This window comes from Triticum urartu, chromosome 2A (genome assembly GCF_056163025.1).
Source record: "Triticum urartu cultivar PI428250 chromosome 2A, HENAU_Tu73, whole genome shotgun sequence".
Lineage (NCBI taxonomy): Eukaryota > Viridiplantae > Streptophyta > Magnoliopsida > Poales > Poaceae > Triticum > Triticum urartu.
In genome coordinates this window covers 410,192,228-410,215,999 of record NC_141874.1, presented here as the reverse complement: position 1 = coordinate 410,215,999, position 23,772 = coordinate 410,192,228, and the positions used below count along the sequence as shown (strand labels likewise).

Here is a 23,772-nt window from a genome sequence, read left to right as displayed (position 1 = left end):
CCTCCGATGAACGACGCGACGAACCATCTCCTTCTTCTCTCCCGCGTGTAGTCCAACCCTAGCCGGATCGTCGGGAGGCAGGATCTTGTCGACCGTGGTGGCCACCTCGTCCTCGTCGTAGCCGGAGTTGAAGAACTCGTAAATAAGATCCGATGGCGTCGTCGACGGCGGGGATGCCGCCGGCGCATCCCCGTCACCGTCCGCATCTTCTTCGTCGCAGTCGAGAAGCACCCAAAACCGGTCTCCGATCCGCCGACCATCACTAGGGGATGGGGGCGGCTGCCCCCCGGTCGCCACTCCGGTCGCCTCTGGAGTCGCCACTCTGCCCCACGGTCGCCACTCTCTGAATCTGAATCTGTCCCATCGTTGCCTTGTTGAAGGCATTGCTCTTGAAGAACTTTTTCGTTGTCTTTGTGGTGTCAAGAGATGATTGATGCGGATATGGTCGTCGATGTAATTTGTCGGTCGCTGTTTTGATTATAGGTTTTTTTTTACTCACTTAGGCATAGCTTTGGTCTTGTATAACTTTGCTTTTTGCTCGCGTATTTTTTAGTGTGAGTGTATTGGTGTTGTCTGTGTGTATCCTAACTATATAAAGATCAGATGTGTACTCTTTGTGTATCTTCTTGATGCTTCATTTTAAGTCAATAAAATCTATCCTTTAACGAACTTTGGTTTCGTCCTCTTGGCTTGAATGCGGTAGTTTTTAATGGGCTGGGCACTGCTGCTGCTGCCAATCCCCCTCTTCCGTTTAGCAGCTCGCACCCAGAGAAGAGAGAGGAAGAAACGGAGCGGGGACGCAAAGCCTTTCTGCTGTCTCCGAGGTGGGTGTGTGGAAGTGTGGAGTAGAGTGGAGAGTGGACTTTGGAGTCTGGCTCGACTCACGCCTACTCCGCCGCGTTTTCTCCTCTCACATCGCATCACATCACATAATTGCTTCTGCTTCGAACCACTCGAGCGTTTCTCCCCTCCCCTCCCCTCCCCAGATGGTTTCTCTCTGACTTCTCGCAATTGCTAGGCTGAATCCATGGCGAAATGCTGCCTTCTGCCCCTGCCCATGCTCTTCCTGGCCCTGTCCGCGCTTCTCTTGCCGGCCGGGGCGGCGGCGGCGGCCTGCCACCCGGACGACCTCCGCGCGCTGCGGGCCTTCGCCGGGAACCTCACCGCCGGAGGGGACCTTCTCCTCCGCGCCGCGTGGTCCGGTCGCGGCGGCTCCTGCTGCGCCTGGGAAGGCGTGCGCTGCGACGGCGCCGGCGGCCGCGTCACGGCGCTTCGGCTCCCCGGGCGGGGGCTCGCGGGGCCCATCCCGGGGGACGCCCTTGCCGGCCTCCCGCGGCTCGCGGAGCTCGACCTCAGCCGCAACGCGCTCTCCGGCGGCGTATCCGCCGTCGCGGGCCTCGCCGGCCTCCGAGCCGCCGACCTCTCCGCGAATCTGCTCGTCGACTCGATCCCCGACCTCTCCGCGCTCCCGGGTCTGGTTGCCTTCAATGCCAGCAATAACTCTCTCTCCGGCGCGCTCGGGCCCGACCTATGCGCCGGCGCGCCGGCCCTGCGGGTGCTCGACCTCTCCGCCAACCGCCTCACAGGCGCGCTCCCCTCGTCAGCCAACCCGCCGGCCTGCGCCGCCACGCTCCAGGAGCTCTTCCTCGGCGCCAACTCCTTTGCCGGCGCCCTCCCTGCCGCGCTCTTCGGCCTCGCCGGACTGCACAAGCTCTCCCTCGCCTCCAATGGGCTCGCCGGCCAGGTGAGCTCGCGCCTCCGCGAGCTAAAAAACCTCACCCTGCTGGATTTATCCGTGAACCGCTTATCTGGCCGGCTCCCGGACGTGTTCCGCGACCTAACGTCGCTGGAGCATTTCACTGCCCACTCCAATGACTTCTCAGGGTTGCTACCGCCGTCGCTGTCGTCGCTGTCGTCCCTACGCGACCTCAACCTCCGGAACAACTCCCTGTCCGGTCCGATTGCTCATGTCAACTTCTCTGGTATGCCAGTGCTTGTTTCTGTTGACCTCGCAACAAACCACCTGAATGGAACACTACCAGTTAGCTTGGCAGATTGCGATAAGCTCAAGTCGCTCAGCCTTGCCAGGAACAAATTGATGGGGCAATTGCCTGAGGATTACGGCCGTCTCAGGTCGCTCTCCATGCTGTCCTTGTCCAACAACAGCTTGCACAACATCTCAGGGGCGCTTACCGTGCTGCGCCGGTGTGAAAACCTCACCACACTGATTCTCACCAAGAATTTTGGTGGTGAGGAGCTGCCTGAAAATGGCAATGGGGGGTTCAACAGCCTGGAGGTGTTGGCTCTTGGCGATTGTGCTCTAAGGGGGAGGGTTCCGGAATGGCTGGCTCAGTGCGAGAAATTGGAGGTGCTTGATTTGTCCTGGAACCAATTGGTCGGTACCATCCCGTCGTGGATTGGTGAGCTTGACCACTTGAGCTACTTGGATCTCTCAAACAATTCATTGGTTGGCGAGGTACCCAAGAGTTTGACACAGCTGAAGGGCCTTATGACTGCCAGGAATTCTCAGGGTATGGCATTCACTAGCATGCCATTGTATGTGAAGCATAACAGGAGCACAAGCGGACGGCAATATAACCAGCTCTCGAATTTCCCACCGTCGTTGTTCTTGAATGACAATGGTCTGAATGGGACCATCTGGCCTGAGTTTGGAAATTTGAAGGAGCTGCATGTGATGGATCTGAGCAACAACTTCATGTCTGGGAGCATTCCTGATGCACTCTCCAAGATGGAGAATTTGGAGGTTCTTGATCTGTCATCCAATAATCTCACTGGATCGATTCCGTCGTCCCTGACAGATCTCACTTTCTTGTCTAAGTTCAGTGTGGCTCACAATCATTTGGTTGGGCCGATCCCCAATGGGGGGCAGTTCTTCACTTTCACAAACTCCAGTTTTGAGGGCAACCCTGGTTTATGCAGGTCAGTTTCCTGTAGCCTAAATCAGTCTGGGGAAACAAATGTTAACAATGAAATACAGCCTGCAACAAGCATCAGGAACAGGAAAAACAAAATACTTGGAGTGGCAGTCTGCATGGGGTTGGCACTTGCAGTAGTTTTGTGTGTTATTTTGGTTAACATTTCCAAAACGGAGGCCAGTGCTATCGATGAAGAAGACAACGCTGGGGGCGCTTGTCATGATTCATATTATTCCTACTCAAAGCCAGTGCTGTTCTTTCAGAATTCTGCCAAGGAGCTAACTGTTAGTGACCTCATTAGGTCGACTAACAACTTTGATCAAGCCAACATTATAGGGTGTGGTGGATTTGGTCTCGTGTACAAGGCCTACCTCCCAGACGGAACAAAAGCGGCAGTGAAGCGACTTTCTGGTGATTGTGGGCAGATGGAGAGGGAGTTCCGTGCCGAGGTGGAAGCGCTGTCCCAGGCTCAGCACAAGAATCTTGTAACGCTGAGAGGCTACTGCCGCCATGGAAGTGATAGGTTGCTCATCTACACATACATGGAGAACAGTAGCCTGGACTACTGGCTGCACGAGAGAGCGGATGGCGATTACATGCTGAAATGGGAGTCAAGGCTCAAAATTGCTCAGGGTTCAGCCAGGGGATTAGCTTACTTGCACAAGGACTGCGAGCCGAACATCATCCACCGAGACGTGAAGTCAAGCAACATTCTTCTGAACGAGAACTTTGAGGCGCACCTGGCTGATTTCGGGCTAGCAAGGCTAATACAGCCCTATGACACTCATGTGACTACTGACCTAGTTGGCACCTTGGGTTACATACCACCTGAGTACAGCCAGTCACTGATCGCCACCCCGAAAGGGGACGTCTACAGCTTCGGTGTCGTCTTGCTGGAGCTTCTCACTGGTAGACGGCCCGTGGAAGTGTCGAAAGTCAAGGGATCCAGGGACTTGGTCTCCTGGGCACTCCAGATGAAATCTGAGAACAAGGAAGAGCAGATTTTCGACAGGCTGATTTGGAGCAAAGAGCATGAGAAGCAGCTGCTGTCTGTTCTCGAAACGGCATGCAGGTGCATCAGCACTGACCCTCGGCAGCGTCCATCCATAGAGCAAGTCGTTGTTTGGCTCGACAGCGTGTCACCGTAATACATCATGTTATTTTCCCAGTTCTCTTTTGGTCAATGTCTAGTTCTTTACATGGGTGGGTGATAAACAGTAGCAGCAGAGAAACTATCTGAGAACTATCAGTCTAGAAGATGGAGCTTATCTGGTGTAAATAACCGTGGTTTTCTTTCTTATAGACGTCGAACTGGCAGAGAATGACTACAAGTGCTGCCATTTCTTGCTGATGCTCTGCGTTTCAATGAAATTTCACCAAAATTTTCGGTCCCTATGAAAATGTTTCTGCAGCCTGAATTTACGATTTCTCTCTAGAAATTGATTTAAGGACAGCCATGTTGTTTTCAGAAATAAAAATGATGCTATCTCCGCCTTCGATTGTTACCAATCTCTTTTAGCTTGCATAATTGTTGGTACAAGCTGTTTAGAGCAACTCTAGATGAGTCGCCATATGGCCTGATCGCCATAATAGCCTTTGATTTTTACCAATCTCTGTCAGCTTGCATAATTGTTGGTACAAGCTGTTTAGAGTAACAATAGTTTTTTTTTCGAAAAGGTGGGCTACCCGGCCTCTGCATTAGAAGGATGCATACGGCCACCTTTAAAAAAACAAATAGGTTCAACAAGGTCTTATAGTCTCGATAACAGTAAAGAAAAGCTCACAAAGAGCCAATAAAAAATAGCCAAAAAAGCCACAGCCGGTTGGCAGAAGAAAGATAGGAAAACTAATTGCCTATCCTATTACATGATCGCCATCCAAACCGGTTGAAGATATTCCGTGCTACCATCTCCCACCGGATAGATTCAGTAACCAAACGCTCCTTGGCCTCCGTCGGAGTGAGTAGCGACCACATACGGATGAACGCTGCGGCACGGAAGATAACCTGCAAAAAATGAATATTTGTTGTTCTGTTAATGACCAAATCATTTCTGCAGTTCCATACTGCCCATAATAAAGCACATACTCCTACGCGAATGTGGCTCGCTGTTACAGACTCTATCCCGTGAAGTCACGTTCCAAATAACGCGCTGACAGAACTCGAAGGAGTAATGTCAAAAGCTATGTGCACCGTCCGCCATAGAACCTTGGCCAACGGGCAATCCAGAAAGAGGTGTTTGATAGTTTCATCCCGATCACAAAAGCTACACTTAGTAGGTCCTGTCCAGTTGCGCTTTGCCAGATTGTCCTTAGTTAAGATGACTTGTTTATGTACAAACCATATAAACACTTTAATTTTCAGCGGAACCTTGACTTTCCAAACATATTTGGAACTAGGAATGGAGTTAGAATTGATAACATCGAGATACATAGATGATACATAGATTTAAGTGTAAACTCCCCAGTCCTAGTAAGCTTCCAGCGCAATTGATAACTCTAGTAGAGTCGCCATATTATCATGATCCACCTAATAACCGTCAATATGACAATTTTAGGTCAAAAAATGACAGTCTAGCAGAGGTGTCATATGGGTGTTGATCGGCATAGTTTATGGAGCTATGAAACTCACTCGATAAATGGTCGCGTAGCCTCAGTAAGGAGCTCGCTCCAAAGCCTAACCGCCAAAGTGGGAGGGAAGTTTCAGCTTCTTGCTTGCGCCACAATCAAGTTTTGAAATTGTGCAGCCTCCGACGCACCACTGATGATCAACCACCCGACCATTAATGTCACACCCGCTCCATCGGATTTCCATGGTTGCCCACCGGATGGACGCCACATGACATCATCTCATGTCTTGCGTGTGAGCAGGTCGGGAGGTGATGTCTGAGCAATCGAGAGGCGTGAGCGTGGCCGCTTTTCTCATGATGAAGCGCGTCCTTTGATGGCCGCTCGTCGCCTCCTAATCGCCTTCTTAATGGCGGCCCCGACGGCCTATAAAAGGCCCCTGCTACCTCCCCCTCTCCCATTGCCCTCTTCGGTGCTCCTAATCTCTTTTCCCCACCACCATTCCACCTCTTCCTGTGCAAAACATGTTCCAAAAACCATCGCCGGATGCCTGGACCCCTTCCGGGAGCAACTGAAAAGTGGGCTTTGCTGAGCTAGCGAGGGATGAGGCAGAAGGGAGCGACAAATTTGGGACCACACGCCCGCCATCGCTATCGAAGCATGGCTGGACTAGGATGAGGGCGACGAGGCCGTCTTCCGGGGCAAAGAGGCCCGCAATGTCACCAATGCCGCCGCGAAAACATATCTGGCCTGGGACGAGCGCATCGAGGCCATCTTCCAAGGTTAAACTAGGCCCTGCCGGCGAATCCATCTTTCGCTGCCACAACTATTAGCTAATTAGTTTATATTTTAAATAAGTATCAGTTGTTCTATGATGTAAGTGGCAACAAGACTAATTTTTCGTCCAAAAAATTATAGTTGATGGAATGTGCTGTGAATTTTTGATTATGGGGAAAGACCATTGTAGTCAATGACAAGCCGAACCTACATGTAAGGAAAAAATGTGAAGGCTTCCTTTTGGTGAATCTATGTTTGTGCATTGCTCGTCAACCTCCGTATCAATATAGAACGCACTTCATATGTGATAAGGAGTCTGCCAATACAACTACTCTGCTAGAGTTGCTCTTATTACAGCAATAGGCTGCCAAATATACTTTGTACTTTTAGATTTCTGATTATTGTTATTGGGTTTGCTCACAAGCGCAATTGTTTTGATGCATCAAATCCCCTGTGTAAAGAAATGAATAAAAATTGTACTTCGATTGAAAAAGGCAAAACTTGTGCGGATGAAATATGAGCTGACTAACCTTTGAACAAAATATGTGGCAAACAAAGCAAAGCCAGGCAAGAGACCGTCCGATGTAGCTAGGGAATGAGCAAGAAAGATGGTCAAACATTTTAGCCATTCCATCCGCGGCAGGCACATGAGGGCGGCAGAGCGAGGTGGAAGGAGAAACAAATAGGGAGGGAGGAGGTAGTGATGACTAAATCTGGTCATACCTCGGGTCAAGTGGGCTCAACAAAGCCTGGTTTGAAAATACCCAAGCCCAAGCCTGGCTGCCTGGTGACGGTGTCCTGGATTTAGGGGTGCTAGCCACGTCGGTCTGCCAGTCATAGGCCTTGCCGAGGACCCCTAGATAACGGAAAATGGGCATGTTTATCATGACTTTCGGCGTACTCGAATGAAATCCTATGAAGACTTGGCGTACACTTCAAAACATGTTCAAATCATCAACACGTTTATTCTTAGGTAGGTTCTAAAAAAATTTATCCCTAATTGTAACCGACCTACATATAACCGTATGTACCCGTGGTCTCTATATAAGCTGAGGGGTTTAGCTTATAGGGTTAAGTTAGATATATTATGATACGATCTCAAGGTAGAGCATCATGTACTTTGTACTCCATCCAGAAAATATAATCAAGAGCGGGAGTAGGTTTTACCTCTTCGAGAGGGTCTGAACCTGGGTAAAACATTGTGTCCTCTTTTTCCTGTTATCATCTAGCTAAAATCACCAGCTCGCGACTCCCTACCCGAGAGCTATCGGATTTAACCCTGACATTGGTGGTCCATACAGATTCCGCGGTGTGGTCATAACAGCTTGATGGCTCATCTTGGGATCGATGACATCATTGGTTGTGGGAAGACCTTCTTCCATGGACAATTTTTTGTCTTCGGCAACGTCACCCTCTACGCCGATGCGACTGGCCACCTCGGTCAGATCAAGAATTTCGCTCCAGGTCAGACCATCAGGTTTGGGAACATGACGTACAATGTGGTCGCCCGTGGCAGGCTTGCATTTTCAGGTTGGGTGTCAGACCAGTCCGAAGACCCCGCTGACGCTGACGAGCCGACCTCGGATCAAGACCATGGCGCGGATCACTCATCGGATCTGGCTTTGAGATCAGAGCCGAACACTGCCTCGTCGGACAAGACATTGAGTTTGAATGATGAAACTCTCGAGGCTGTGTCAGATGGAACCTCGGCAAAACTTCACCTAAGCCTAGTCTTTGCTCATGACATGGGTGAAGTCGACACGTGCTTTTGGACGAGATGTTAGATCAGATTCAGAACCTAGCTATCTCGGACGATTAGACCACGGTCTACGATCAGATCTAGGAAAAGTCCGGAGAGGTTGGAATTTTCAACCCAGCCTCCACCCACCTAGTTGCTACCGTCGAGGACTTAACCGACGTTCTAGCATGTGCATCCAGCGAAGATGCCGACATGGATGAAAATGTCAATGAGATGTCAGACACTACATCACCGCCTGCCACCCTAACACAGGGAAGTGGGCAACTACCTCCACCTACGATGTCTACATGGTGGTTACACGGAGGAGGCAGCGGAAAACCCCCCAAGCCCCGACGCAGAGGCCGCCATAATGGAGACACTGGCAACGCAAGGCAAGCAACGATGACACCGAAAACAGTGACACTGCTGATAACAATGTCGTTCAAGATAGCGCTGATAACCAGAACTCTAGCAACGATGCCAGCGCTAGCAACAACAGCCATGACGACGGGGTGACCAACGGGGACAATGACGACCTTGAGGACGTCGATTATTATCCGGAATCCAAGGAGGATAGAATCCTCAGCCATGATGAATTCAATGTCGTTAAGGATCCCCTTGAGGCACCTTAGCTTGAACTTTGTGCGGGCGCTTGGCCAGCACGACCAAGAGCATCGAGCAGAAGACCCAATAGCTTAAGTCTGAACATGACCAACTTAATGATAGATGGGTCGAGCTCCTTAGAGCGAAGCAGGATCTTCAGGACAAGCGTGCGAAGACTAGGGCTAATAAATTTACCCCTGAAGAAGTTTGCTTCTAGAGCTTGACGAGGAGGGCGAAGACAATGTGCTATCTAAGCGCGAGTAGGCCAAATAGCCTGACCGCCCTGTCGGGGCCGAGATAGGATAGTTGGTGGAAAAAAGAATATCCTTGAAGCCCCTTGACATCGAGGAGGAATAGATCTACCATGTCCTCTAAAGAAATACGATAAGAGAGAGAAGCTTCCTCCAAGGCCAGCGGCTCCATCTCAGACGATTTACAAATCCAAGGAACACCCGCCTACTGGAAAAACGGAATACCTGGCTTGGTTAGCCAAGAATGGTGATATATGCGATTATACGCATGACCGAAATGTAACCATGTCCAATGTTTGCCATGCTACAACCATGGTCTGAGGAGCCGCCCATCCCATGTGCTTCACAGACGAGGTGACGTAGCACTTGTTCCCAGGAGGGTTTAAACCCATTAATATCGAGTAGTACGATGGAACAACGGACCCTATCATATTGAATGACGATTTTGTTGGAAATATGCCCTAGAGGCAATAATAAAATTGTTATTATCATATCTCCTTGTTCTTGATAAATGTTTATTCTCCATGCTATAATTGTATTAACTTGAAACTCAAATACATGTGTTGATACATAAACAAACACTGTGTCCCTAGTGAGCCTCTACTAGACTAGCTCGTTGATTAAAGATGGTTATTGTTTCCTAATCATATACATGAGTTTTCATTTAATAACGATATCATATCATTAGGAAAATGATGTGATGGACAAACACAATCTTAAGCTTAGCATCTGATTGTGTCACTAAGTTGTAACATCCCAAATTTTCAATTTGGAATGTTATACATAGGTTATCATATACATATCATATTTTTTTTGCATTTTGGTTGTGATCCTAAGAATCCTAAGCAACTCAAGGACCCACGGAGGGAGTTGGGGATTTTAGAATTTTCATATTTGAATTTTTCTCAAATATTGAAAAGAGGGTCATTTTGATTTAATTATTTTTCTCTCCGAAATATTTCGTATAAAAATCTATGAGAGGAGATAGTATGACTTCTCCAAAATAAAAGAAATATTGAAGGAAAAATGTTAAAAATCAAATAAATAAGTTTATTTGGATTTTATTGCTATTTTATTTGAATTAGGAAAATATGCATTTTTCAAAATTGCATTTTTAGGCCAAGAAAATTATCACTTTGTTCTAAATATTTTAATTAAATGGTGAAAATTGTTTTTGGCATTTTTAGAAAAAAATTTATATTTATTTAGGATCTTTCCTTTTCGGTGGTTTTGTTTAAAAAGAAGTTCCTGGACCAATCTGGGCCAAGGGCCTAGCCGGGCCAGCTTCGCCGCCACCTTCACCCGCTCGCCCGCGTGCCGCTGCCAGACTCGAAGGGAGTCCGAGCCCCGCCCGACGCTGCCGACCCCCTCCCCAAGTCGGACCGCGCCGCCGCCTCTTCCCCCCTTTAAATACCACCCAGCCCCCCCTTGGACCCGGAGCCGCCCCACCGCCTGTGTCGCACCTCGCCGCCGCAGCCTGCCTCGCCGCCCCACGCCGTGCGCCGCCTGCCCCGCCGCCCCGCGCAGCCTGCCGCCGCGCCGCACCACCCGCACCACCACGCCGCCACCCGCGCAGCCGCCCCGCCTCGCCGGAAAGCCACCAGAGCCGCGCCGGACCTCGCGTATCCGCCGCTCGGTTTTTTCAGTTTTAGGTAAAAACCGCCGGTTTTTCTTAGAAACCCTAGATTTATTTTTTTATTTATTTAGATCGGTTCGTTTTTCTCGGTTTAGTTTCGTTTGTGAACGTTTGTTCATTCGTTCATTTTAACGAACGCATTCGCCCGTTCGTCTCTGTTAACAAACGTTCGCGTCATAGTCTTTTTCTTTTTTTTTCTGCCAGGGACCTATCCGCGATTACTTTTATTGCAGATTAGCCCCTGATTTTCAAACCCTCGCAACTTTTTAACCGTTCATCCAAATCCAGTGAAACCAATGCCAAAATCTTTGTCGCGAGCCCCTCTTCTGTTTAACCAACTTGAACAAGGTTTTGACAATTTAAAATTTGGTTTCAAGCAGATTTATTTTCGAAGTTCTTTTGACCGTAGTTTCAATTCCGTAGCTCCGATTTGACCGATCCTTTTTGCAAATTGAATCTCTTTAGTTGAATTTTCAGATTGGATCTTCTTATTTCAGTTTTACCCTTGCATCATTGATTGAATGCTCATGTATGCTATTGTTTGTTTGCGATAGAATTCCCAGAGTGTGCAGCGTGCTACTACGAGTCTCTAGGTTTTGCGGATCATCAGCAGGGCAAGTAACACATTGATCATACTCTTTTCATACCCAGTTTTTATGCATTAGTTACCATCCTCAAACACTGCATGAATAGGATGTGATTAACATGTGGGTATTGGGAAGTAGATGATGATGTAGAACCTATTGCCCTTTTTATTATCAAACCTTGGGAGTTACTTCTACGCTATGCTTATATTGCCATGCTATGCTCGTAGACGTGGATTGGGTTTGAGTGTTTCCATGACATATGTGAGATTGTTAATTAATGGTTAACTTAAGGTGGCTACTTAAATACACATCTGGGTGGATTGGTTGCGGGCACCTGGAGAATCCAGTGTTGTCCAAGGATATCCCGGAGTACCCGTGTGATCATCCTATGGTTTGCCACCCAGGCTCAAAGGGATCATAAGATTATTCATGCTACAAACTTACATGTGCAGCCACAAGCTATTATGGGCTCTAGCATAGTTGAGTATGTTGCATGACCTCTTTCAGTGGTAGACTAGCAGATGTAGGGGATGCAGGTTGATACTGTCTACCCAGAGTAAAGAGTTAATATTTCTGAAAGACTGTGTCTCGGTCATCCGTTTCTCAAACACCATGTAATGCGAGAAATCCAACAGAGGAGATCGAGTCTTGTGGGGAAAAGTGTGCAAACCTCTACAGAGTGTATAAACTAATCATGGTTAGCCGTGTCCCCGGTTATGGACATCTCGAGTATCTGGTTCTTGGATTTTCATGTTGATCTCAACACTCTAATTAATTTGTTGGGGTTTTGTTACTATCTAATTGGGATTGAGTTGGAGGAACCTTCTCAATGTTTAACAACTGCGATGATAGTTAAATAAAATATATTCCTTTGTTGTTGGAAAAAATTGGCTTTTCGCAAAACATTGTAACCATAGAGCCTCCACCAGCCATATATGCATGTAGTGATAGCCTTTATTCTGTTCATTTCTCTACTGTGTTGCATTGCCAGCATATTCCATGTGCTAACCCATTTCGGGCTGCAACATATCATGTTGCAGACTTTTCAGACGAAGAGTAAGGTGTGCTAGGTCGTTGTCGTGCACTCAACTATGCCGTTGGAGTTGATGGACTCACTTTGTCTTCCAAGCCTTCCGTTGTTATCTTTTTAGATGGCCTTAAGCCATATTTATTGTAATAAGTTTTCTTTTGAGACATTCGATATAAGTGTGTGATTGAACTCTGTTATAAATCCTTCAAGTACTGTGTGTGTCGGCATTACCGATCCAGGGATGACACTTATGCATAGAGATTTGACCATCTGAGGTCGGATCGCTACAAGATGGTATCAGAGCACACACTGACTGTAGGACACAACCACTAAGATAAGCCATAGGTCACTCTTCTCTACTCATTTCTTACTACTCTCCATTTTCTACTCTATAGGATGGCGGACTCAAGGAACAAGTTTGCACAACCGGATGAAGACACACCCTTTGGACGACACTTGAAGGAAGTCACTAGGTACCTGAACATCGGAATACCAAGATTCATCAGGACCTACGCCGCTACTTTACCAGAAGAGGAGCGTTGGATGATTAGAGTTCAAGTTCCAGGAAGGACATTCACGCCAGTCACTGAGCCCATAGAGTTTTCCTTTGATGCACCAACCTGGAGTCTAGGAAAGAGCATGGCAGCCCACATCGCCATAGGACGCATCGGTGAAGTTTATCACAAGGATCTTAAGGACACCATCTACCAGATATGTGGGCACAGAGATGAGCAATGGGAGATGATCAACATCCGGAGGGACAGGTCCATTGCAACCTTTATCCAGGAGTTAAACCAGCACATTCGTTGCCAGGAGAACCAGACATGCACAAGCATGATAGACCTGAAGAAGTTGACGACTAGGAACATGGAGCTTGAAGAGGAACTCAAGTCTACACGCGACGGATACGAGGAGGAAATCACAATACTAGTGGAGAAGAATGACGACCTGACAAGGAAGCTAGGAGTATTCACGGGAGACCTCGCGTCAGGAGGAGATGATGACCATCCCAAGGACTACATCATCATCGACGACACTGACTCCGACTCCAACAGTAGTGATGATGATTATGAAGACGAAGCTGGAGCGGATATCATGGAGTCTTCCACCGATCAAAATTTCTAGTCGACCACCATATTATTATTAGTATTTCCCCCCATGTATATAGTAGTAGTCCGAGCACTGTAACGGTAGTTAGATCGTTTGTATGCCCTTGCTTGAATTGATTTGGTGTGATATGAATGTGTTTGTCTCATGTGCATATGGGTAGTGCTTTCTCACTAGACCCCATTCTATTCTAAACTCTCCCCTCTAAACCCATCAGATGCCTCCGAGACGTGACCCCGGATTTGCCTTCCCACCGGAGCTCACTCAGTTGATCCAACAGTAGAATACCCTGATGTAGTTGCTAGTCCAGAACCAAGGCAACAACAACAACAAGAAGAATAATAGCAACCCACCGCCAGCACCACCAGTTGACAACTTAGCCCGTTTTCTAAGGTTGCAGACACCGGTGTTTTCCAGCAGCACCGAGCCAATAGTTGCTGATGATTGGCTACGTAGGACTGGAAGGGAGTTGACCACTGCAGGTTGCACAAATGCTGAGAAGGTGCGTTTGGCCGCACATCAATTGGATGGACCTGCAGCCTCATTATGGGAGAATTACACAGCCACTTTCCCTATACCCAATGTCACTTGGGAGCAGTTTCAGCTAGCATTCCGCACTGCTCATGTCTCAACTGGAGCTATGAGCATGAAGAAGCGTGAGTTTCGCAACTTACGCCACGGAAACTGTACTGTGGGGCAGTACGTGGATGATTTTAGCAAGTTAGCTCGCTATGCACCAGATGATGTGGCCACAGATGCCGCGAAACATGAGAAGTTTATGGAAGGGCTGAATGATGAGATGAGTATGCAGTTGATGGTGGCAATATTCAACAACTACTAGGAGTTGGTAGACAAGGCTCTTATGATTGAAGGGAAGCAGCAGCAGATTGAGAGCCGCAAAAGGAAGTATGGACAAGGGAAGTACAATTCAGGAGCTCAGCAGAAGCCTCGTTTTACCCCGAACTCGGGAGGATATACCCATAACCATGGAGGCCATACCCACAATGGAGGAAGTTCGCATAACCACGGTGGCCCCAAGAATGGAAACGGGAATGGAACATGCAGCAATCAGAGTCGCTCTAACCCAGCCACACCCGCCAAGAAGGATCTAAGTCACATTACTTGTTTCAAGTGCGGGAAGACTGGACATTACGCCATCGAGTGTTCTGAAGCAAAGAATGGTAACGACAATGGAAGCTCTGGGAAGAAGCCCAACTGAGGGAGTCCTGGATTAGGGGGTCTTCGGACAGCCGGACTATATCCTTTGGCCAAATTGTTGGACTATGAAGATACAAGATTGAAGACTTCGTCCCATGTCCGGATGGGACTCTACTTGGCGTGGAAGGCAAGCTAGGCAATACAGATATGTATATCTTCTCCTTTGTAACCGACCTTGTGTAACCCTAGCCCCCTCCGGTGTCTATATAAACTGGAGGGTTTTAGTCCGTAGGACAACATACAATCATACCATAGGCTAGCATCTAGGGTTTAGCCTCTCCGATCTTGTGGTAGATCAACTCTTGTACTACTCATATTATCACGAATAATCAAGCAGGACATAGGGTTTTACCTCCATCAAGAGGGCCCGAACCTGGGTAAAACATCGTGTCCCCTGCCTCCTGTTACCATCCGCCTTAGACGCACAGTTCGGGACCCCCTACCCAAGATCCGCCGGTTTTGACACCGACATTGGTGCTTTCATTGAGTTCCTCTATGTCGTCACTGTTAGGCTTGATGGCTCCTTCGATCATCGATAGCGATGCAGTCCAGGGTGAGACTTTTCTTCCCGGACAGATCTTTGTATTCGGCGGCTTCGCACTGCGGGCCAACTCGCTTGGCCATCTGGAGCAGATCGAGAGTTACGCCCCTGGCCACCAGGTCAGGTTTGGAAGCTTAAACTACACGGCTGACATCCGCGGAGACTTGATATTCTACGGATTCGAGCCTCTGCCGAGTGCGCCGCACGGTCACGATGAGCATGATTTAGCTCTACCATCGGACAGTGTTCAGGAGACCGCACCGGCAACCGCTCCGACCCTCAATTCGGAGCCAATTGCGCTATCCATGGACGGCTGGATAGACCCCGTCATGGAGGACGTATTCTCAGTGACGATCGAGCCGAATATCGACCTTACCCTTCACGGGAGCCGTGACGCCGAACTACCGGATTCTTCCCCGGCCACGGACTCCGAACCGCTTGCGCCGTGCCTGTCGAATCCGACTGGGCGCTGATCATGGAGTTCACCTCCACGGACATCTTTCAGCACTCGCCTTTTGGCGACATACTGAACTCCTTAAGGTCTCTCTCCCTATCAGGAGAGTCCTGGCCGAACTATGTTCGGCAGGATTGGGATGCGGATGACAAAGAAATTCACCGCCCACCCACCACCCACTTAGTAGCCACTGTCGACAATTTGGCCGACATGCTCGACTTCGACTCCGAAGACATCGATGGTATGGACGACGATGCGGGAGACAGAGAGGAACCACTGCCCACAGGGCACTGGACAGCCACCTCATCATATGATATATACATGATGGACACACCCAAAGAAGGCAATGGCGACGAGACAGCGGAGGATGACCCCTCCAAGAAGCAACCCAAGCGCCGACGTCAGCGGCGCCGCTCTAAGTCTCGCCAAAGCAAAAGCAGTGACACCGGCACAGGAGATAATAGCACTCCGGACAGTGCCGAAGACGACAACAATCCCCTCCAGCAAGATTTAGAGCAGGAGGATGGAGAAGCCAGCCCTCCCGAGAGAGCGGCGGATGGAGAGGCGGATGACGATAATTACATGCCTCCCTCCGAAGACGAGGCAAGCCTCGACGATGACGAATTTGTCGTGCCTGAGGATCCCGTCAAGCAAGAGTGCTTCAAGCGCCGGCTTATAGCCACGACAAATAGCCTTAAGAAAAAGCAGCATCAACTTCAAACTGATCAAGATTTGCTAGCTGACAGATGGACTGATGTCCTTGCGGACGAGGAATATAAATTCGAACGCCCCTCCAAGAGTTACCCAAAGTGCAGGTTGCTACCCCGACTGGAGGAGGAAGCATTAAAACCTACATCTCCAGCGTATGACGCGGCTGATCGGCCACCTCGTGGCCGTGACAGAGAGGCATTTCAGCCAAAAGCTCAGTCCGCACCCCGATGCCACTCAAATAAAAATGTCAAGGCACGGGAAAACACGCTCGACCTGCGAGACGTATCGGAGGACAAAGCAAAACACACAAGATCGATCTACGGATCACGAGGGCGCGCCATCACGCGGGACGATAACCGTCACGCCGGATACAGTAAAAGTAAATCCGGCCGGGCCGAACACAGCGGACAAGACTCATTTGAGCTGTGTCGCGACATAGCCCAGTACAGAGGCGCCGCACACCCCCTATGCTTCACAGACGAAGTAATGGATCACCAAATCCCAGAGGGTTTCAAACCCGTAAATATAGAATCATAAGACGGCACAACAGATCCTGCGGTATGGATCGAGGACTTCCTCGTGCACATCCACATGGCCTGCGGTGATGATCTACACGCCATCAAATACCTCCCACTTAAACTCAAAGGACTAGCTCGGCATTGGCTCAACAGCCTGCCAGCAGAATCCATTGGCTGTTGGGAAGATCTGGAAGCCGCATTCCTCGACAACTTCCAGGGCACTTATGTGCGAACACCAGATGCCAATGACTTGAGCCACATAATTCAGCAGCCAGAGGAATCGGCCAGGCAATTCTGGACACGGTTCCTGACAAAGAAAAATAAAATCGTCGACTGTACGGATGCGGAGGCCCTAGCAGCTTTTAAGCACAACATCCGCGACGAGTGGCTCACCCAGCACCTTGGCCAGAAAAGCCGAAATCTATGGCAGCCCTCACGACACTCATGACCCGCTTTTGCACGGGAGAAGATGTTGGGGAACGTAGTAATTTCAAAATTTTCCTACGCATACGCAAGATCATGGTGATGCATAGCAACGAGAGGGGAGAGTGTTGTCTACGTACCCTCGTAGACCGAAAGTGGAAGCGTTAGCACAACGCGGTTGATGTAGTCGTACGTCTTCACGATTCGACCGATCCAAGTACCAAACGCACGACACCTCCGAGTTCAGCACACGTTCAGCTCGATGACGCCCCGCGAACTCCAATCCAGTAGAGCTTCACGGGAGAGTTCCGTCAGCACGACGATGTGGTGACGATGATGATGTTCTACCGTTGCAGGGCTTGGCCTAAGCACCGCTATGATATGATCGAGGTGGATTATGGTGGAAGGGGGCACCGCACACGGCTAAGAGATCAAGAGATCAATTGTTGTGTCTATGGGGTGCCCCATGGCCACGTATATAAAGGAGTGGAGGAGGAGGGGGCCGGCCAGGAGGAGGAGGCACGCCCAAGGGGGGGGCAATCCTACTCCAAGTAGGTTTTGCCCCCCTTTCCTATTCCAACTAGGAGAAGGGGAAAGGAGGAGGTGGAGAGAAGGAAGGAGAAGGGGGCCGCGCCCCCTTCCCTTTCCCAATTCGGATTGGGGCAAGGGGGGCTGCGCGCCACCTCCTGCTGCCTCTCCTCTTCCACTACTTTGGGCCCATGTGGCCCAATAACCCCCGGGGGGGTTCCGGTAACCCCCCGGTACTCCGGTATATATCCGATAACCCCCGGAACCATTCCGGTGTCCGAATATAGTCGTCCAATATATCAATCTTCATGTCTCGACCATTTCGAGACTCCTCGTCATGTCCGTGATCACATCCGGGACTCCGCACAACCTTCGGTACATCAAAACTCATAAACTCATAATATAACCGACATCGAAACATTAAGCGTGCGGACCCTACGGGTTCGAGAACTACGTAGACATGACCGAGACATGTCTCCGGTCAATAATCAATAGCGGAACCTGGATGCTCATATTGGCTCCCACATATTCTACGAAGATCTTTATCGGTCAGACCACATAACAACATACGTTGTTCCCTTTGTCATCGGTATGTTACTTGCACGAGATTCGATCGTCGGTATCTCAATACCTAGTTCAATCTCGTTACCGGCAAGTCCCTTTACTCGTTCCATAATACATCATTCCGCAACTAACTCATTTAGTTGCAATGCTTGCAAGGCTTAGGTGATGTGCATTACCGAGAGGGCCTAGAGATACCTCTCCGACAATCGGAGTGACAAATCCTAATCTCGAAATACGCCAACCCAACAAGTACCTTTGGAGACACCTGTAGAGCACCTTTATAATCACCCAGTTACGTTGTGATGTTTGGTAGCACAAAAAGTGTTCCTCCGGTAAACGGGAGTTGCATAATCTCATAGTCATAGGAACATGTATACGTTATGAAGAAAGCAATAGTAAGAAACTAAACGATCAAGTGCTAAGCTAACGGAATGGGTGAAGTAAAGCATATCATTCTCCTAATGATGTGATCCCGTTAATCAAATGACAACTCATGTCTATGTTTAGGAAACATAACCATCTTCGATCAACGAGCTAGTCACGTAGAGGCATACTAGTGACACTCTGTTTGTCTATGTATTCACACATGTATTATGTTTCCGGTTAATACAATTCTAGCATGAATAATAAACATTTATCATGATATAAGGAAATAAATAATAACTTTATTATTGCCTCTAGGGCATATTTCCTTCAGTCTCCCACTTGCACTAGAGTCAATAATCTAGATTACACCGTTATGATCCTAACACCCATGGAGCCTTGGTGCTGATCATGTTTTGCTCATGGAAGAGGCTTAGTAAATGGGTCTGCAACATTTAAATCTGTATGTATCTTGCAAATTTCTATGTCTCCCACCTGGACTAAATCCCAGATGGAATTGAAGCGTCTCTTGATGTGCTTGGTTCTCTTGTGAAATCTGGATTCCTTCGCTAAAGCAATTGCTCCAGTATTGTCACAAAAGATTTTCATTGGTCCTGATGCACTAGGTATGACACCTAGATCGGATATGAACTCCTTCATCCAGACTCCTTCATTTGCTGCTTCCGAAGCAGCTATGTACTCCGCTTCACATGTAGATCCCGCCACGACGCTTTGTTTAGAACTGCACCAACTGACAACTTCACCGTTCAATAAAAACACGTATCCGGTTTGCGATTTAGAATCGTCCGGATCAGTGTCAAAGCTTGCATCAACGTAACCATTTATGATGAGCTCTTTGTCACCTCCATAAACGAGAAACATATCCTTAGTCCTTTTCAGGTACTTCAGGATGTTCTTGACCGCTATCTAGTGATCCACTCCTAGATTACTTTGGTACCTCCCTGCTAGACTTATAGCAAGGCACACATCAGGTCTGGTACACAACATTGCATACATGATAGAGCCTATGGCTGAAGCATAGGGAACATCTTTCATTTTCTCTCTATCTTCTGTAGTGGTCGGACATTGAGTCTTACTCAACTTCACACCTTGTAACACAGGCAAGAACCCTTTCTTTGCTTGATCCATTTTGAACTTCTTCAAAACTTTGTTAAGGTATGTGCTTTGTGAAAGTCCAATTAAGCGTCTTGATCTATCTCTATAGATCTTAATGCCCAATATGTAAGCAGCTTCACCGAGGTCTTTCATTGAAAAACTCTTATTCAAGTATCCCTTTATGCTATCCAGAAATTCTATATCATTTCCAATCAATAATATGTCATCCACATATAATATCAGAAATGCTACCGAGCTCCCACTCACTTTCTTGTAAATACAAGCTTCTCCAAAAGTCTGTATAAAACCAAATGCTTTGATTACACTATCAAAGCGTTTATTCCAACTCCGAGAGGCTTGCATCAGTCCATAAATGGATCGCTGGAGCTTGCACACTTTGTTAGCTCCCTTTGGATCGACAAAACCTTCCGGTTGCATCATATACAACTCTTCTTCCAGAAATCCATTCAGGAATGCAGTTTTGACATCCATCTGCCAAATTTCATAATCACAAAATGCGGCAACCGCTAACATGATTCGGACAGACTTAAGCATCGCTACGGGTGAGAAAGTCTCATCATGGTCAATCCCTTGAACTTGTCGAAACCCTTTCGCAACAAGTCGAGCTTTGTAAACAGTAACATTACCGTCAGCGTCAGTCTTCTTCTTGAAGATCCATTTATTCTCAATTGCTTGCCGATCAATGGGCAAGTCAACCAAAGTCCACACTTTGTTCTCATACATGGATCCCATCTCAGATTTCATGGCTTCAAGCCATTTTGCGGAATTTGGGCTCACCATCGCTTCTTCATAGTTCGTAGGTTCATCATGATCCAGTAGCATGACTTCTAGAACAGGATTACCCTACCACTCTGGCGCGGATCTTACTCTGGTTGATCTATGAGGTTCAGTAATAACTTGATCTGAAGTTTCATGATCATCATCATTAACTTCCTCACTAATTGGTATAGTTGTCACAGGAACCGGTTTCTGTGATGAGCTACTTTCCAATAAGGGAGTAGGTACGATTACCTCATCAAGTTCTACTTTCCTCCCACTCACTTCTTTCGAGAGAAACTCCTTGTCTACAAAGGATCCATTCTTAGCAACGAATGTCTTGCCTTCAGATCTGTGATAGAAGGTGTACCCAACTGTGTCCTTTGGGTATCCTATGAAGACACATTTCTCCGATTTGGGTTCGAGCTTATCAGGTTGAAGCTTTTTCACATAAGCATCGCAGCCCCAAACTTTAAGAAACGACAACTTTGGTTTCTTGCCAAACCACAGTTCATAAGACGTTGTCTCAACGAATTTTGATGGTGCCCTATTTAACGTGAATGCGGCCGTCTCTAAAGCATAACCCCAAAACGATAGCGGTAAATCAGTAAGAGACATCATAGATCGCACCATATCTAGTAAAGTACGATTACGACATTCGGACACACCATTACGCTGTGGTGTTCCGGGTGGCGTGAGTTGCGAAACTATTCCGCTTTGTTTCAAATGTATACCAAACTCGTAACTCAAATATTCTCCTCCACGATCAGATCATAGAAACTTTATTTTCTTGTTACGATGATTTTCAACTTCACTCTGAAATTCTTTGAACTTTTCAAATGTTTCAGATTTATGTTTCATCAAGTAGATATACCCATATCTGCTTAAATCATCTGTGAAGGTGAGAAAATAACGATATCCGCCACGAGCCTCAACATTCATCGGACCACATACATCTGTATGTATGATTTCCAACAAATCTATTGCTCTCTCCATAGTACCGGAGAATGACGTTTTAGTCATCTTGCCCATGAGGCACGGTTCGCAAGTACCAAGTGATTCATAATCAAGTGGCTCCAAAAGTCCATCAGTATGGAGTTTCTTCATGTGCTTTACACCGATATGACCTAAACGGCAGTGCCACAAATAAGTTGCACTATCATTATCAACTCTGCATCTTTTGGATTCAACATTATGAATATGTGTATCACTACTATCGAGATTCATCAAAAATAGACCACTCTTCAAGGGTGCATGACCATAAAAGATATTACTCATATAAATAGAACAACCATTGTTCTCTGATTTAAATGAATAACCGTCTCGCATCAAACAAGATCCAGATATAATGTTCATGCTCAACGTTGGCACCAAATAACAATTATTTAGGTCTAAAACTAATCCCGAAGGTAGGTGTAGAGGTAGCGTGCCGACTGCGATCACATCGACTTTGGATCCATTTCCCACGCGCATCGTCACCTCGTCCTTGGACAGTGTTCGCTTAATCCGTAGTCCCTGTTTCGAGTTGCAAATATTAGCAACGGAACCAGTATCAAATACCCAGGTGCTACTGCGAGCTCTAGTGAGGTACACATCAATAAGATGTATATCACATATACCTTTGTTCACCTTGCCATCCTTCTTATACGCCAAATACTTGGGGCAGTTCCGCTTCCAGTGACCAGTCTGCTTGCAGTAGAAGCACTCAGTTTCAGGCTTAGGTCCAGACTTGGGTTTCTTCTCCTGAGCAACAACTTGTTTGCTATTCTTCTTGAAGTTCCCCTTCTTCTTCCCTTTGCCCTTTTTCTTGAAACTGGCGGTCTTATTGACCATCAACACTTGATGCTCCTTCTTGATTTCTACCTCCGCAGCCTTTAGCATTGTGAAGAGCTCGGGAATCGTCTTATCCATCCCTTGCATGTTATAGTTCATCACGAAGCTCTTGTAGCTTGGTGGCAGTGATTGAAGAACTCTGTCAATGACACTATCAACAGGAAGATTAACTCCCAGTTGAGTCAAGTGATTATGATACCCAGACATTTTGAGTATATGTTCACTGACAGAACTATTCTCTTCCATCTTGCAGCTATAGAACTTATTGGAGACTTCATATCTCCCAATCTGGGCATTTTCTTGAAATATTAACTTCAACTCCTGGAAAATCTTATATGCTCCATGACGTTCAAAACGTCGTTGAAGTCCCGATTCTAAGCCGTAAAGCATGGCACACTGAACTATTGAGTAGTCATCAGCTTTGCTCTGCCAGATGTTCATAACATCTGGTGTTGCTCCTGCAGCAGGCCTGGCATCCAGCGGTGCTTCCAGGACGTAATTCTTCTGAGCAGCAATGAGGATAATCCTCAAGTTACGGACCCAGTCCGTGTAATTGCTACCATCATCTTTCAACTTTGCTTTCTCAAGGAACGCATTAAAATTCAACGGAACAACAACACGGGCCATCTATCTACAATCAACCATAGACAAGAAAGATACTATCAGGTACTAAGTTCATGATAAATTTAAGTTCAATTAATAATGTTACTTAAGAACTCCCACTTAGAAAGACATCCCTCTAATCTTCTAAGTGATCACGTGATCCAAATCAACTAAACCATAACTGATCATCACGTGAAATGGAGTAGTTTTGAATGGTGAACATCACTATGTTGATCATATCTACTATATGATTCACGCTCGACCTTTCGGTCTCAGTGTTCCGAGGCCATATCTGCATATGCTGGGCTCGTCAAGCTTAACCTGAGTATTCTGCGTGTGCAAAACTGGCTTGCACCCGTTGTAGATGGACGTAGAGCTTATCACACCCGATCATCACGTGGTGTCTGGGCACGACGAACTTTGGCAACGGTGCATACTCAGGGAGAACACTTTTATCTTGAAATTTAGTGAGAGATCATCTTATAATGCTACCGTCAATCAAAGCAAGATAAGATGCATAAAAGATAAACATCACATGCAATCAATATAAGTGATATGATATGGCCATCATCATCTTGTGCTTGTGATCTCCATCTCCGAAGCACCTTCATGATCACCATCATCACCGGCGCGACACCTTGATCTCCATCGTAGCATCATTGTCGTCTCGCCAATCTTATGCTTCCACGACTATCGCTAACGCTTAGTGATAAAGTAAAGCATTACAGGGCGATTGCATTGCATACAATAAAGCGACAACCATATGGCTCCTGCCAGTTGCCGATAACTCGGTTACAAAACATGATCATCTCATACAACAAAATTTAGCATCACATCTTGACCATATCACATCACAACATGCCCTGCAAAAACAAGTTAGACGTCCTCTACTT

The 23,772-nt window shown here is 47.4% G+C and overlaps 1 protein-coding gene across 1 annotated transcript; it reads left to right on the top strand.

The window, feature by feature from the left end:
* The first annotated feature begins 677 nt into the window (after nucleotides 1–677).
* On the top strand, nucleotides 678–4,328 carry PSKR2 (phytosylfokine-alpha receptor 2). The gene has a single exon (XM_048700839.2). The coding sequence runs from the start codon at nucleotides 1,028–1,030 to the stop codon at nucleotides 4,082–4,084; it is 3,057 nt and encodes a 1,018-aa protein (XP_048556796.1). The 5' UTR covers nucleotides 678–1,027; the 3' UTR covers nucleotides 4,085–4,328.
* The last annotated feature ends 19,444 nt before the right edge of the window (nucleotides 4,329–23,772 follow it).

Coding starts and splice junctions, on each gene's coding strand:
- PSKR2 (XM_048700839.2), top strand. CDS start 1,028: ATGGCGAAATGCTGCCTTCTGCCCCTGCCCATGCTCTTCCTGGCCCTG.